The sequence below is a fragment of the Rhinatrema bivittatum genome, chromosome 5 (assembly GCF_901001135.1).
Source record: "Rhinatrema bivittatum chromosome 5, aRhiBiv1.1, whole genome shotgun sequence".
Taxonomy (NCBI): Eukaryota; Metazoa; Chordata; class Amphibia; order Gymnophiona; family Rhinatrematidae; genus Rhinatrema; species Rhinatrema bivittatum.
This window is the reverse complement of record NC_042619.1, coordinates 343,386,533-343,403,713: the sequence shown is the minus strand read 5'-3', so window position 1 is coordinate 343,403,713 and position 17,181 is coordinate 343,386,533. Positions and strand designations below refer to the sequence as shown.

At 40.9% G+C, this 17,181-nt stretch overlaps 1 protein-coding gene across 3 annotated transcripts in view; it reads right to left on the bottom strand.

Moving 5' to 3' along the window:
- Positions 1-17,181, bottom strand: part of FARP1 (FERM, ARH/RhoGEF and pleckstrin domain protein 1) — a 400,646-nt gene that overhangs the window by 59,512 nt on the left and 323,953 nt on the right. For 2 of the 3 annotated variants that reach the window (XM_029604480.1, XM_029604479.1), the window contains one exon: positions 14,211-14,457. In XM_029604480.1, coding sequence (XP_029460340.1) covers positions 14,211-14,457 — 247 coding nt within the window. The remainder of the gene's footprint in view (positions 1-14,210; positions 14,458-17,181) is intronic. The other variant, XM_029604481.1, reaches the window with a different exon arrangement.

Genomic DNA, 17,181 nt, shown 5'->3' with positions numbered 1-17,181 from the left:
AACCGGACTTGATTATTGTAATTCTACCCTGTTAGGGCTTCCAAAAGCAACACTCTGTCCCTTACAGGTTCTTCAAAATACGGCAGCTCTCATCCTTTCAAATACTCGAAAAATGGACCATATTACGCCAGTTTTAAAGGATTTACACTGGTTACCAGTTGAAAGTAGGATAAATTACAAAGCATTATGTATTATTCATAAAAAATTATATAGTGACATGTCTGCTTGGTTAAACTCTACATTAAAATTACATGTCCCCCAACGCAATCTAAGGTCTACAAATAAGGCACTTTTGACAATTCCAACAGTCAGGTCTGCACATTTAAGCAAAGTCAGAGCACGGGCTATCTCTATTGCCGGGCCGACTCTCTGGAACAAACTGCCCCAAGAGCTACGGTTACAGGAAAATTTGAAGAGGTTTAAGAAAGATCTGAAAACATGGCTTTTTAGACAAGCTTTTGAAATGGTCAATGAAGTTTAATCCAGGCCTTCTATATGATTATGTTTTTGCTTTTAACCTGTTCTTTTCTTTTTAATGTTAATTTAGCTCTATTTTAAATTGATTTTAATTGATATTGTATTTTTCTTTTCCTTCTTTTTATCATGTTCTTAAAATGTGATTTATGTAAACCGTAGAGATAGAACTTGTTTCTGTGCAACAGTATATAAAAACTGTACAAATAAAATAAAAATAAATGTGGTTACAGTAGTTAGTGTTACTGGGTTTAAAAAAGGTTTGGATAAGTTCCTAGAGGAAAAATCCATAAACTGCTATTATGGTAATTAATAAGCAATAGTAGCTTGTGATCTATATATTGTTTGGGTAATTGCCAGGTACTTGTGACTTCGATTGGCTACTGTTGGAAACAGGATGCTGGGCTTGATGGACCCTTGGTCTGACCCAATATGGCAATTCTTATGTCATGTTTTTTACGTTTTTTTTTTTACGTTACGTTATAATATTGTTTTTTACGTTACGTTATGCTTTACACTCCTTGTTATTTGTAAACCGAGTTGATGTGATGCCTATCATGAAACTCGGTATAACAAAAACAATAAATAAATAAATAAATAAATAAATAATAAATAAATGTTTCTATGTTTCAAGACTAATTTCATGACAGTTGTGTTGGACAATTACAGAGAAAGATGATGTATTAACAAAGTAGTCCCTATTGTACTCATCTGAGGTTAAAATCCATCTGGTTTTCATACAAATGTCAGTTTCAGCATGAAGGGAAGTGCAGCATGTCAAATAGAACGTGATAAAAATGTAATCCTGAAAGTCAGCCTCATGAGCTTATTTACTCTGTTCTCACCATCCCTTCCCCCCCCCCCCCCCCCTTTGCTTAGCAAGCAAAACATGGTAACATTTTTCAGGGGAATAAAACTGTTGAATGTCAAGTAGCAAACATAAAGATCATCATTTACATGATGGATGAGTAGAAGCCACTCACCGCAGAATGCCAAAGGTCTAAGAATATCACGGGATCCAAAACAAACCCATAGTGTTGTTCTTGGAGACAAGCGATAATGGATGTTTTCATAAAACCATTGTTTTGAAGAATAAATGGATTATGAAATTCAGATCAGGTTGTCACTCAGGGTATAATAGCCAGAGATCAGTCTGATTACTTAGCTGACTATGCTTGCATTTACACTCATTTCCACTCACACGTACATTTATATGTAGACTTACTCTCATAGGCTCCTGCATTACATATCACTCACACATACATTTATATGTAGACTTACTCTCATAAGCTCCTGCATTACATATCACTCACACGTACATTTATATGTAGACTTACTCTCATAGGCTCCTGCATTACATAAGCTTATCACACATTGTAGTATTTTTTTGTCCAATTCATGTTGATAAGTTGACGTTCTTATGAGTGTGACTCCCCAAGAATATTCAACCTGCTCACATCTGACTCCCACATTTTCTATTATTGTTGATATCTTTATAAACTTTTGATGGAATTGCAGGTTTTAAAGGTCAATTTTCAAAGCAATTTCCATAGGTAAAATTAATTTTTTTCTGTGTGTGTAAGAAGGCTGCCTGAAAACGACCAACCCACAATGTGGCTAAAGTCTGTCAATTTTGGAATAATACATAGAATTTTGGCTGCATTAAAAGGAGGTGTTCTTGGAAGATGGGGGGAGGGGGGGGAACATGTTTAGGTCGGGGAAAAATAGTACACATGTAGACTGTATATTCAATACTATGCGCATAATTTTAAGTATAAAATTCTACCCACACTAAAAGTAGGTTCAAGTGTCCATGCATCCTGTGTACTTGCAGCAATCTTCAAAGCAAAAAATACATGTGTACTTTCACTTTGAGAGTCTGGTGTAATGCCCATGGGTAAAAGGTACTTATCATGCAGACTTTGCACCAACGCCGGCAGTTTGAAAATTGACCACATGAGTATGGGACTAGGCAGAATGTCTGGCTCAAATTTGTACAATAATATTTTTCAAATTAGTACCACCAAATAAAAGGATAAGCTATAACAAAAATAAAATGTATTAGTTTCCCAACCGGTGTACCATGGCACACTGATATGTCTTCAGACCTGATCAACTGTGCCATGGAAAATTCATCATTGCCTGATGTTCACATCAGGCCAGCACCTGAGCTCTGCTCTCAGCGCCTCACAACTACAAGAGACCTCTGTGGTGAGTAAATGAATGGAATCACTCCTAAATTAGAAGATGGTGCAATTTCTGTAATTCAGTTGATTACAAGATCTGAGGCAGCATGATTTTACCAGAGACAGAGCTTGTCAGATGAATCTAATCAATTTATTTGGCTGGGTGACGAGAGAGTTGGATCATGGGAGAATGCTAGATATAGTGTACTTGGATTTCAGTAAGGCATGTGCCACAGTTCCATATAGGCGACTTATAAACAAACTGGGTGCCTTTGGTATAGGCCTTGGAGTGACTGACTAGATTAGGAACTAGTTGAGTGGGAGGCAAGAAAGGGAATTGATCAATGGAGTTCACTCCAAGGAAGGAGGTCATTACCAGTGATGTCTTAGGGATCGATCCTTGGACCAGTTCTTTTCAACATTGTTGGGAAAGGTTTGTCTTTTTGCTGATTACCAAAATATTCCACAAGGTAGACAGAAAGGAAGGTATGAAAAATTAGCGAAGCTTGTGAAATGGTCAGCTAAAAAATGCAGAATTATGCATTTAGGCCATTAGAACCCAAGGGAGAGTTACAGTTTTGGGGGTGAAATTCCTCTAAGCACAAAAGAAGGATGGGATCTGGGGGCGATTATATCCGATAATCTTAAGGTGGCCAAAAGGATGGATAAGGCAATAGCAAAAGCCAGGAAAATGCATGGCTGCATAGGAAGAGACATGATTAGCAGAAAAAGGGAGGCGATATTGCCCCTGTACAGGACTCTGGTAAGACCTCATTTGAAATTCTGTGTACAATTCTGGAGACCGCACCTTCAGGAGGATATAAACTGGCTGGAGTTGATCCAAAAGGTGGCTACTGAAATGGTCAGTGTGATCTTTATTCTAAAGCATATGGGGATAGACTTAAAAATCTAAATATGTATACCCTAGAGGAAAAGCAAGAGGAGATATATGATAGAGTCATTTAAATACCTGCAAGGTGTCCATGCACAGAAGGTAAACCTCCTTCAATGAAAAAGAGACCCTGGAACAAAGTATGGGATGAGGGTGAAAGAGGATGGACTCGTGAGCAATCTTCAGAAATATTTCTTTACGGAAAGGGTGGTGGATGCACGACACAGCCTCCCAGTGGAGGAATGGAATAAACACAGGAGATTTCTCAGTGAGTGATGGGAATTGTAAGGTTAAATTAGTTGGGTGGGCAGGCAAACTAGATAGTCCATACAGTCTTTTTTCTGCCATCACATTTCTATAACTGAGCCAGCTGCCTGCACTGCACCCTCTCATCTTCTCCTGCACTTGTAGATAGAGGGAGCTAAGTCCATTATGATGAGTTCATGTGCCTCTCTCTCCCTTTGCTTTAAGATTTGGGAGAGAGACTAGTGGGGCTTTTAGTGCTTCTGTAGCTCTTCTTTCGAGCAAAACAAATCTTCCCCATCTCTGTCCAGTCTGCTCCGCGGAAGTTGCTGTGCCAGACAACGTTTTTATTATTGTAGGTGCACCTTGAGCATGAAAAGTTTGGGAAACACTGAAGCTTAGTTCCCTCTAAACTGAGCGCGCGAGCGATTACTCATATTTTGAAGCACTGCTCACAGGTTTTTACATGATTGCTCACATACATTTTCCTTTGTGCTAATGCTGGCGCTCAAAAATTGTTGGTTTAAAAAAAAATGTTGCTCACTCGAAAAAAACATTTGCACACTCCTAGTCACTCCTTGGAGGGAGCATTGCACTGAAATAGAGAACAAAGTTGTAAAAATACTACTGCACTTGGACTACAAAACTACATATAGTATCTGGAGCCTTTACTTGCATGTGCTTGATCCAATTTTCCAGGAATACGACGCGTTATTCCGATCTATGAGGTCTTATTCACATCAGTCTTTTAAACACTTCTGAATCACCTTTAAAGTCATGTACAAGCTATGTGATCTGTCTTAATGTATAACTCTATGGTTACTGCACTCACCTAGAGCACAACTGCTGTTAGATTTAAGCTGCACCAAACAGGATGTCTGAGGCAACATCAGAACACTACAGTACTTGGAAGAATGGCAACTGTAAAACGAGAAACCCAAATGGATCTCACTGTTTTGTTGTTCCAATCTGCAAAATCTACAACTACCACGTGATAAATATGACCAAGAAAATATCATTCTAGAAAACCTAAAACTGATGCAAGTTCCATAAGGGCAACTAGGCTAGTCTATGCAATTTTGTGAAAACAGCAGCCTTCCCTCCCAAATAAATCAGTACAAGGTTGCCATTTGATACTGAAGGACTCAATAGAACAACAGAAGTGAACACACACATGGATACGATATTATATGGAGGAGTGGTTTGATATATGACCAACATATTTATAGTTCTTTTTTTGATGAAGTCGAGAGAAGGCCTCACTCTTTCAACTGCCTTATAGAGATGCCGAAGAAAAGTGGTTGATTTGGACACAAGGTGCATCATTCCAAACAAATACATCATCCCCAAGTTTCCAGATACAAGAATTCAGCCGTTAAGTCAGCACAATTAAACCAGTGTAAATTTTACAGCAAGACAGCTGTTAGAACATGTAGATAGAGAAAAGAAAATGTAATACATGCATACAGAGTTTACAGAGTTTGGCTTTACATGCTTAGGATAGTCACCAAACTCAGCTTTACTTTTGCAGCCAGCAAACCTTGGTTGTTACATATCCATGCTTTTTTGATATAGCATCAGGTAGCAGTCAGTGCAAATGGGACAGTAACTGTTTTTGTCTACCTACATCATGGTATTCCCAAATTCTAAATTAGATGGGTGAACTTTTTGTGGTTGGTTAAAAGTGAAACCTAGCCATGCACTCCCATTAAGTCATTTTCCACTACCTACTAGTGTCTATGAAAGTTTTAATCTGAAACATAAAACGTTAACCATATATTTATTGCCACTTAAGGTAGACTAGTGCCACAGTTACTGTCCATTTCAATAAAGTGTCTCCCTGGAATTGCAGTGATCCTGCTTAATAGGTAACCTCACTATTGGAGACTTGCTCCTTTGAACTACTTTCTGTGTCATCACAGTGCACACAGAGCAGTATTTATAAAAGCTTAATCAGTTTGATACGATGTCTAAGCTGTACTAGATTGCATTTTCTCACTGTGTCACAAAGTAAAATAGGAGAAATTCATGATTTCTGATAAAAGGAAGGTTTTATGCAATAGAGAAAATATCACTTTAGAGATCAAACCAGGATCAAATAAATAGTGCAATCACTTGGCTATGCGATCGTAACTAAATCAATCTGAAATCCTGTTAAAAATCTAAGCTTGCAATAAGTGACTGTTTCTCTTGCCCAAGCAAAATAAATTGGTGCCTAGAAGTTTTGAGATAACCGTCCAGACAGCTGTGATGTGATCATCACAATTTTTGTTATTGAAAATGGAAAATTACTATTAACTAAACTTGTTGCGCATCAGTTCTCAGTGCGCTTTTCAAAATTCAAAAGTGCTGTGTGAGCTGTAGTGATGGGGAAAAATATTCGTAACTCAGTATCACTGTCTTATAAATACTGCCCTTGCATTCAATATGACTCAGAAGAGCCTGCATGCTTTCAGCATTCTCTCCAATTTAATTTGTTTTAAGAGGATGCACTAACAGGACTCTGCTCTGCCACCTTGCAGACTACAGGAAGACTCATTCCTTCTACTGCTGTGATCAGCAGAGGGCAACAGGATCACTGCAACAGGAAAAAAGGTATCTCTGGTACAAAGAGGTTTTGTACAGCAAAAAGAACATTCAGACCAAGGTTGAAACAACGCAAGGAACAGAAGGTACACCATGCTTTGCAGATAAAGACAGAACATGAAAAGGGCATACGCTATCCCCCACCCTCCCAAGATATATGCTAAATAAAGCAATGCACACAATGGAACAAAAATAGACTTTTTTAAACCTTATTAAACAAATGACAATAATGAGAACGAAGTCCCCAGCATTTTTAGGTTAGAAAAATAATTGTCTCAAGATTTGCTTTTTAATCCTATACAATTAAAGAAGAAACTCAAAAGTGCTGGGCCTATGATAAGCTGCCAAACAGATTAAAGAAAAGCAAACTCAGCCAAGTAAAAAGGGTTAGCTGTGGGCTTACGCTCTACCAGGCAGGCCTACAGAGACGGAGCTCAGATCACTTCACACAAACACCAAGGGTCATGATTTCTTCAAATAAACAAGGGAAGTTGATTATTCAGTTTATCTGTAAATGCAAGTCCCACACACCACATTCTTGTCTACCATATATCAAGCTAGGCTCTAGTGCTGTCAGTTTTTAAATAATTTGTTTAAATCTATTATTAAATGCATTCCGTTTCCACAGTTATTTGAGACTCAAAACTTTGAAACAACGCTTGGCTTACAAATCCCTAAAGTCCCATCTACCACACACACTCACTAACGTGCAACACTACTTTAATATTTACAGTACGATTTTATTCTCCTACGGTTCTTTTTTTTTTTTCCTTTCCCCCAGTGACCCCCAAGCGTAACTCCTTCAGCGGGGCACCCCCTCCTTCAAAGTAGTGACACCTCTGCTTCTAAGCCTCACACCAGCCCTCCCCTCCGCTGCCATTTCATCTTCTCCTCGTTCCCCATCTGTCCATCACCATTGCTGACGCACATCCACCACCTCCTCCTGTCAATGCTTCTCCTTCTCCACCCTTTGGGTACAAATGCACCTCCTCACTGTAAGTGTGGCACGTTTTAGGGTCTTAAAGATGGAAGCATGAGGGGGGGGGAAAGCCCAGACTGGGTGTGAGGACGGATATCACAATGGGCAGGAGAAGAGGCAGACTGAGGAGTGAATGGGGGAACAGAGCGTACGATGCCCGGAACAGTCTCTCCGTACAGGTGGTGGAGGTAATTCAGGACAACACGGGGCTGTGCACTCTGAGGAAGAGGAAGAGAACAGAAACCTAGGAGGAGATGTGGATGGGCACTGAGGGCTCGACAATGAATATCACTGGTGAGGGGTTAGTAGTATTCATGGCATTGGCACCAGGAGGGAGGCAGAAGAGGAAACAGGAGCTCTCCCACTTTCAGAACCTAAAATCTGCAACACCCATGGTGAGCACTTTTATTACTTGTTAAAAAATTGAAAAACTTGATTAAAAAAGGATTTGTTTTTTTGACTTGGCAGTTTTCCACTGACTCATTGGGGCTCCCAACTCGATAGGTAGCAGGGCTGGGATCTGGCAACATGAGCCTTTATTTGCAAATCACTCAGATTATTTTATATCCTCTCCCCACTCACTTAACTCAATTATTATAGCAATGGTCCTCATCCCAGAGGCCCATGCACCAGCACTCATTGCAGAACACTGTAATCACGAGCCCTAAACCCGGCCACGAGGTGCCGCGGCTGCAAGAGGACCCTTCCCGGACTGTGCCCTGCACAGCATCCCCAGTCCAAGATGACCCGCAGAATGGAAGATGAAGCCCAGGTCCCTTCTGCATGGGAAGAGCAGCACTGCCCCCGAGCCACTGGGCCAGCCCTACGTTTGCTTCCTCAAAAGAAACAGATCATTGTATTAGCAATCTGCAAGAAAACTCTGCTGTGCTAAATGTACACACAATAAGAAACCGGCTGAAGCAGCTGTTAATAATGACAATGCTTCAGCAATTTACAGAACTATAAAAAAGTCACATATAAAAATAAAATTTCTATACTGAAACTTTACCGCTATAAACACATCTGTAAGGACTAAAAAGTACACAGCAAATGGCAGTTCATTTTCAACCCTAAGCCCCAATTGTTGTAAAAAGTAGGGATGTGCATTCGTTTCATTCGTTTCATATGTTTCCCATTCCATGCCAATTAGATGCGCATTCGTTTCATACGTTTCATATTACATGCTTGTATAGGAAACGGATGAAACGAATGCACATCCCTAGTAAAAAGAAACAAAAATAGTCACTTCGTAATAGAAAAAGAAAGAAAAAAGTGATAATTCCACAAATCTGTCCTTGGAGTGATTGCGTTTAGTATTTTCTATGGAAAATATTACTCCACATGTGGTGCACAGATATCAGTAAACGAGTAAGACCTGTGAACTGCACGCACAAGATATGCTCTCAAAAGTCAATGAATGTGCACCAACTCTTCAGCATAGTCTTTCCTCACAGAGCTAGATTTTAGCTTCATGCTGTGAAGATAAAGGCATCCATTTGGCATCAGAGTAAAAAACATACATAATCTTGTCAGTCCAATATTCAAGTCAATGTTTTTCTCTTGCATATTGCGCCTGCAATCTTTCAACTCCAAACTAATCACAAAACTACAGATAATTCACACTATTACAAGACTGCAGACTAAAAAAACTATGCCATATTATTTCTTTTAGAAAGATATGGCCAAATTAAAAATCCCCATATATACGAGAATCCTAATGCATTAGTCATGAAGCTGAGGATTAAAATATCCTAAAAATTCATTTTTTTTCCTGTATTAAATTTGCTTTCAATTAAGGCATCAGAAAGTGCATACTGTTTTGTTTTGTTTATAATTTTCCCTCACTTTTTTTTAAAGCAGCAGAAACTAGTGGAAAATATCTTGAAATAAAATCGCCTAATCAGCATACTGATTAACTTTGTTTCGTAGTCTTTTGTACACTATTCATCCCTTACTGTAGAACAAACCACTTAAAACTTATGAAATGTCATCATGTAACGCCTCGGAGCGAATATCAGAAGATTAATCCTAAATCTGGAACTCGGAAGGTATTCAGCAATGCCGTGTATGTGAAATCCTCTCAGGAAAGCTGCAACTCTTGCCAACACTAACTGCAAGTTGCTATGCATGATTTAAAGCAGCAACGACAGAGTAAAGAGTTAAAATGTATATAGTAAACCCATTACAAAACTGATTGACAATGCACTCCTCCATTCTTTTCATGGAAATTTAAAGTGTACAATGCACAGTTTACACACGAGTTCAGTGCATACTTGGGACCCAGTATTATCATGAAAAGATTTTCAATTCTTAGGCTCTGAGGCAACTGTTTGATAAATGTGTGGAACCACTTGGAAGAAATGATCAGATTCTAAATATGCATTCTTCTCCTACAAGGACACACTCTCTAATAAGGACAGGTAAGTCACTATGCCTCAAGCTCAAAAGCAGGTGCAAATAGGACCAAGATATGTAAAAGGAGCAGCAGCTGTTCCAAGAAGGCCAAACATTCTAGCTCCTGTTTGAATTTTTATCTTTTTGCTCTTTTGTGGTTTTTTCCATATTCCCTTACTTTTTCGATAGGGAAGAGGAAGTCGTATTATATCTGGTGGAGCCTCCGACGCTGGTTCAAACCTCAGCCGTGTTGCAGGCAGGCCAACGCAGGTGTGGCCTCTGACTCCTGTTAAGCTCCATCGTATTTACCCCTCTGCGAGTGATTTATGTTGGCGAAATTGTGGAGAGACATGGCACCTTTATCCATGTTTGGTGACACTGTCAGGGATATCTTTCTGCTGGCATCAAGTTGCTAACTGGACGTCCACCATTCTGGATATAGGGGACTTACTTGAAGCTCGTTTCATGTTATTGGGCTACCGATTACAGGTATCACTAACGTCTCTGCCCACAAATCTTTATAGCAGCCAGGTGTGTGATTGCCTTATTTTGGAAACGCACAGAAGCACCATCTCTCCAGGACATTATACAATGTTTATACACTCATTATCGATTAGCATATTTAATGGCTAGCCTCCATAATCGCTATCGCCTTTACATAACACCTAGGACCCCTTTGTTCAGAGGAGATGCTCACAGGGATTGGATATTTCTTAAGCTTGGGTTTTCTAACTATTCTTTACAATGTGCCTTAATGCTAATTTTTTCTATCCTTAGATTTGAAAAGGATGCTTTTATTTGGTGACAGTTGGCACCATTTTCTACTTATGCTGTGTACAAGTTGTACCTTATTGCACTGAATACGCGCTGCCTTTATAAACGTGTGCAGTACTGTTTGTGTGTGTGTGGGTGTTGGGATCTTTATTGGAAAACACTGGATGTATGTTTGTTCTATCTGCTACACTCTTTTGTCAATGTGATAATATTCAATAAACATTTCTAATTAAAAAAAAGAATTATCAGTCAACAGACTGCGATGTACATAGTAGACTGCCATGCTGTAATACTAGCACCTCCGTTTAGATAAAATTCAAAGCTAACTTGTGTGTCAACCACCGTCTAATGGTAGACACACAGCAAGAAACCATTTTGGAGGTAATATCCCATGATGAATCTCTCTCAATATAGAATTGTGTGTCATCCTGCAGCAAGTCCAGCCAAACGTCTGCAGGTTGGAGCTATGTAGATGTTAAATACTGCAGACAATACTGAGCCTTGTAGGACTCTGGTGGGCAGTGGGTACCAAAAGGAAGAATTTGAATGTAATCTTGCTTGATGTTGTCAGTCAAACAAACATAACCAAAACCATTCCAGGAGCGTCCACATTCAGTCAGTACAATCCGATGATCGATTCTATCAAATGCCGAAGAAATATCCAGCATAATCGAAGCATAATTCTTTCCTGCATGTATACACGACAGAACCTCTCTCTGCCTGTGGTCGCCCACTTGGTGCTCTATTCAGTATTAGTACAAGAGGTGAGTATGAGGCCACACGGGATGCCTCAGTCTCTTGGCTGGCGCCGTTGATGCAGATTGCGTTGATGCAGAGCTGTCTGCTTCCTTTTGCACTGTGGCTTTCGCGCGCAATCGAAAGTCCCAGCCCTCTTTAAAATAGCCATACAGCCGGCCACCCAAAACACTCCTCAGGCTGTAGCGATGCCCCGCTAAGTGCTGGCTGTCTCCACAACATACCTGGCTTTACACTTAATAAGGATAGACTGAGCTCCGATGACTGCGGATCCCGCCACAAAGGTCAATGCTTATGCCTGCTCGAAGGGTCTCCTGAAAGGACACGAGCCTTCTCTGCTCATGGCTCTGTAAGATCTCTGTCACAGCAGGCGCCGAAGGACCGCAGCTGTTTTTCTTTTGGTAAAACCCCCCCCCCCCCCAAAAAAAACAGTTTTACTGCTGCTGTTTAGCCCAGTCCGTGCAAAGGTAAGAGCAGTGGTTTCAGAATATCCATAATGAATATGCATGAGACAGACTTGTATACCTTATTTCTCTGATGTATGCTAATCTATCTCATGCATATCCATTGTGGCAATCCTGAAAACCCGATCGCTTAGGTCTGCCTATAGGAGAGGGTTGGGAAACCCTGGGTAAGAAAATTAAATCCAGGGGCTTGCTAGAGGGAGGAGAGAGGAGGGGGAAAGCCCCCACACAGGGGAACCTGCCAAAGGCCTTCCCTGCTCAACCAGGCCCAAATGGACTCGCTTACCAGATGCTGTTTTACCAGGCCCAAAAAGGGAACCTGGGAGTCACTTACCAGAGGTTGTTCAGCTCCAAAAGGGAACCTGGGAGCCGTTTACCAAAGGTTGTTCAATCAGGTCCAAAAAGGAATCTGGGAGTTATTTACCTGATGTTGCTCAACCAGGCTCATGAAGGAACTAGGGAGCCATGATCCAGAACTTGCTTAACCAGGCTCACAAGAGAACCAGGGAGTCACAGTTCAGGTCTTTGCTGAACCAGGCCCCCAAGGGGAGATCTGGGCCTGCTCCACTAGGGGAACAGTCACAAACAGGTTTCTCTATCAGCTAAGATCCTGCTCCACCAGGAAAATCAGTACCCAGCTCCACCAGCGCCTGGACCCAAAGGCTGTGGCCCTGGGAGCCACAAAATCATATTGCACCAGACCAACATGTCCAGCACCTGCTGGAGACAAATAGTGACTGTTATGGATGCAGCATCAATCTATATACCAAGTGATGATGTCCTTCTGCCAGTAGGCGGAGTAGCAGGATGATAGGAATATGAGTTTTCTTGTATTTGGCTATGAATTTCAGTTTTTCTTCATAATAGGAATCTTTACTATCAGAGAAATCAAAATCATATGACTTGTTAAAGTAAGAATTTACCAACTAAAATAAGCCTTAATTTGATCTCTTTTTTTAGCACAATTACATCAATTTCAACATATTTATAACAAGTACTAATCCATGCTAGTTTGAAACCAATACAAACTGCAGCCAAGGTTCTAAATCTTGCTAGTTAAATATGCCAATATTAACCAGTCCTAACTATAATTTACATTTTCAATCAAGTAATCCATTAAAATCACAACTTCCTGCCTAAACATAGCAGTAACCATACCCATTATTTGTACAAATACAGCCTACTGGAAACAGATCAAACTTGCACTTTTCTAACTATCCTACAAGAAAGGAACATTACTGATTAACTTCAGCATTTTCTACAGTGACTATACAAGCCACCACCCTTACAAATTTGCAAGACTAGCAGAAACTGATTAATACAAAACGTTTTTTTGTATTTTCAATTGTCTGTAAGCAATACAAGTGCATTGGTATTTAATCTTCAGCCCTTGACAAACTTCATACAGACAACTTCTCTCACGTGCACTCATAGTAACTAAGCTCCTACAGAATGGAACTTATGCTATCAGCTAAAAACATGTGCACTGTCTTCATCACTGAGGTTGACAGATGCTGCATCTTCCTCCTCTAGCTTAAGGCTCCCAAGAGAGTACTTATTTCTAGGCATGGCAGAAGAACTCAGCACTAAAGGATTCCCAAACACAAGAGGATGGCTGAAAGGGCTCATCATTTCTGAATCGGTATCACTAGATTCTGATCCACTACTGGTGGATCCATCCACCATCTGAATGGAACCCGCATGATCCTCCATGGCACTGCGACACAAGGCGTGCATGGCTGGACTCGGCTTTGACTGCCTAGTAGACAGGACCCCATTTCCCATTATTTTATTCTCCAGAGAAACCATTTTAACCAAACTCTCTTTATAATGTCTTTCTTGTCTGTGATTTTGAACTGGAGTTGATGACGCTTGGCTTAATATAAAAGGATCTGTTTCTGACCTGTTTTGGCATTTAATAAAATACGGTCTCTGCACAACAGGGGAACACTTACAATAACCATGGCAACTACAGCCTTGACCATCTTCCTCCAAAGAAAGAGTCCTGCCATCATCACCATTCTGTGAAATATAGCCCTGGGATCCTGCTCTGATAAAACTAGAGTTTGGCGAGACTTTGCTACTAGGCGGTAAAGGAGTAGTTAAAGGATTATGGCTGTCTGGACCTCTAATTTCATTTATAAGAGAGCTGTGCCTTGGCATTCTGGGACTGTCACCAGCATAAAAAGACAAATTACCAGTATCATCATCAATATATTCCTCAGTAATATGAGAGGAAGCCTTGATGGTTGATAGGGAGTCCCTAAATCTAGCCTGTTTAAAATATTCATCTTTTTGGTGTAAGGAAGTATCACTGGGTAAATCACCCTCATAATTGTCATTTGTTTGAGACTGTGACCAAATTACGTGCCCTCTGCATATATCATATTCACTATCTGCATCACTGCAGTCAATGTAAGGAATTGAGGTGCTACTGCCATGAGCAGCCCTGGATGCTGGACCTGTGCTTGGTTGCTGGGCTTGAGATTTACTGTGCTGTATCCTGTCCTTGGCAGGCTCTTCTTCCTCCTCCTCCTCCATTGTGACTGCTACTGTGCCCTCTATCCTGCTACCTTCTCTGGGGCTGTCCTTCAAAGGAGAGCTTCTGCCAGGCCTCCAATCTTCAGCTGAACTGTTTGGTTCTTTTCCCTGTTGGACATTCAGCACCGCTGGTTGCTCATCATTTTTTCCAAATGTAAAGGTAGAACTCTGGAAGGACAAAGATACTGTTATACAGAAAGCAAAAAAGGGAAAGTGCGCCACCTAATCAGCAATTCAAAATCGTGCAGGTACACAAGCTATGATGTATACACAGTTCTAGAAATAGCAGAAGCACCATAACAACTGAGCTGATCATGAAAGGGAAGAGGCACAAAAATTCAACTTGTGCCAAGCACCCTCACATATTTATGGACTGTGATTTTCTAGTCAACTGTGAAAGTAGCAAACCATTTTGAAGACACTAAGAAGTGACCATTTTAAAAGTAATGACAAGAGAACTTCTCATTACCATAACAATAACTGCTGGGACATACCTATTCCTGGAATAAAGGAATGGCAGGCGGAGAGACTGGCCAGGCTATTGACTGTAGATGAGCTATGCAAAGACAGGATGGAGCTCCCGAATGGGAAGTGCCCAGGGCCAGATGGTTTTGCACTTGAATTTTATAAGAGGTTCTCACAGGAGCTAACGTCTCTTATGCTGGATGGCTTTACCTTTTTGCAGCAGAATCCAAAGGCTGATTATACTTTGCTGGAGGCCAACATAATACTAATTGATAAAAAGGGTAGAGATATCACGGGTCCTGGCTGTCACAGACCCATATCTTTGTTGAATGCTGATGCACACATTTTGGCCAAGATATTACAGTTGAGGTTGGAGTCGGCTATGGAATATCTAGTCCATCCTGACCAGAAGGGCTTTGTAAAAGGCAGGGTATACATCACCAATACTCAGAGACTGTTCAACATTGAGGTCCATATTCAGCTGCTGTGCTAGTTAGCTGGTTACACATAACCGGCTATCTTAAAGTTAGCTGGCTAACTGGCTAACTTTAGGACAGCCCAACAACCCGACCAGAGTTAGCCACAGAAGGTAAATATCAGAGTTAGCTGGTTAACTTATGCAAATAAGTCTTATCTGGCTAGAATTTATCCGGGTAAGCCATTTAGATGGATGTTACGTTATTTGTCTAAATGGCTTTTGACTATGGACCTCATTATGTCATTGGCTAAGTAGGGCAGGCTTGTGGGATCGGTGATAATTTTTGGATGCTGAGAAAGCCTTTGACAGGCTAAGGTGTCCTTTTCTTTTCTCAGTACTGGAGAAATTTGGACTCCCAGCAGCATTCCGGGAGTGGATAACTATGCTATATCATTGTTCCATGGTTAGAGTACTGAGTAATGGTCAGCGCTCTGACCTGTTTACTATTCTGAGTGGCAATCGACAGGGATGCCTGTTGGCCCCATTACTCTTTGGTTTGGAGATTGAGATATTGGCCCTGAAGGTTAGAACACACCAGATTATATCAGGTTTCTGTGTGGGAGATGAAGAGCATGTCATCTTCAAATATGCAGATGAGGTTTTCCTGTTCTTACCGAACCTTAAGCATTCTGGCATCAGGTCCTAGATCTTTTATGGGAATACAGGCGGATGTCCGGATACAAAGTGAATTTTCACAAAACTGAAATATTTCCTATCGGGTTGATAAATGAAAAGGACATCCCATGTTGTCTGGCATCTTTTAAGATGGCTAAGGATAGCATTAATTACTTGGGGATCCAAGTGCCAAGGGATCTCATAATCTTATGTAGACATAATTAAGCGTCTGTGATCGGCAAGATACAGAGGGATGTTTGAGAATGGGACGATCATTTTCTATCCTGGTCTGGATGAATCAATGTTATTAAAATGAATGTGCTTCCCCACCTTATATATCTATTCCAGCAAGTTCCATGCTACCTACACCTGGCAGTTTCTTTTCCAACACTAATAGGGTGTTGATTAGATTTATTTGGCACAGTAAACGCCCTTGCATCAAGCTTAGGTCCCAAGGAGAAGGGTGGGATGATCCTTCCTAATTTACAGGGATATTATTGGGCAGCATGTTTGTACATGGTATAGATTGAATAGGGACAGGGGTACCCCATGGGATGCACTGGAATCATACTTAACAGAGGACTTGGATCTCTTCTGCTTACTGTTAGAACCTAATGAGTTAGTACATCTAGAAGGGCGAGAAGAACACGTATTGACCATCTCTCACGTGATTAATGGAGAACAGTGGGCAAGAAGTTGGGGTTTTCTGGGGGTTCTTTGTCCCCCCTTTCACCACTGAGAAGGAATCCCCCCCACATATTAGGGAGGCTGTTGATTGGTGGAAAGTGGTGTCAAATTTCTTTGCCAAATGCGGGAGGAAGGAGGAGGGGTTGAATTTCAATCCTTTGAAGACCTTTGCACTGAGCATGGATTGAGTAGGGAGTCTAAGAATTATTACAGAAGATAGTGGCAGTGATTGGAGACCACCGCGAGAGAGGGCGAGTACCAAATCCCCCCACTAGATTAGAAAAATACTTTTTATAAGAGGATGTCCCCAGGAAATATATTTCCCTGCTTTACAAGACTATTATCAATAGCCTAAGAGTGACCCTCGCTTGCATAGAAAAGTGGATCTTCATTTACAACTGGGGGAAGAGGACTGGAAAGGGCTCATAAATTATTGATCTGTTGCATGAGGGTAGAGCTGATCGTTAAACTGCTGTGCCACATTTCCAGATACCCCCTTTATTACACTACTTTCTCTCCTGGATCCTCTCACTTGTGCAGGAGGGGATGCGGGATGGAGAGCACATATTACCGTATGTGGTGGCAATGCCCCTTGGTGGCTGCTTTCTGGAGAAGTCTGGGAGAGGTGGAGGTGGGGATTGCCTTTA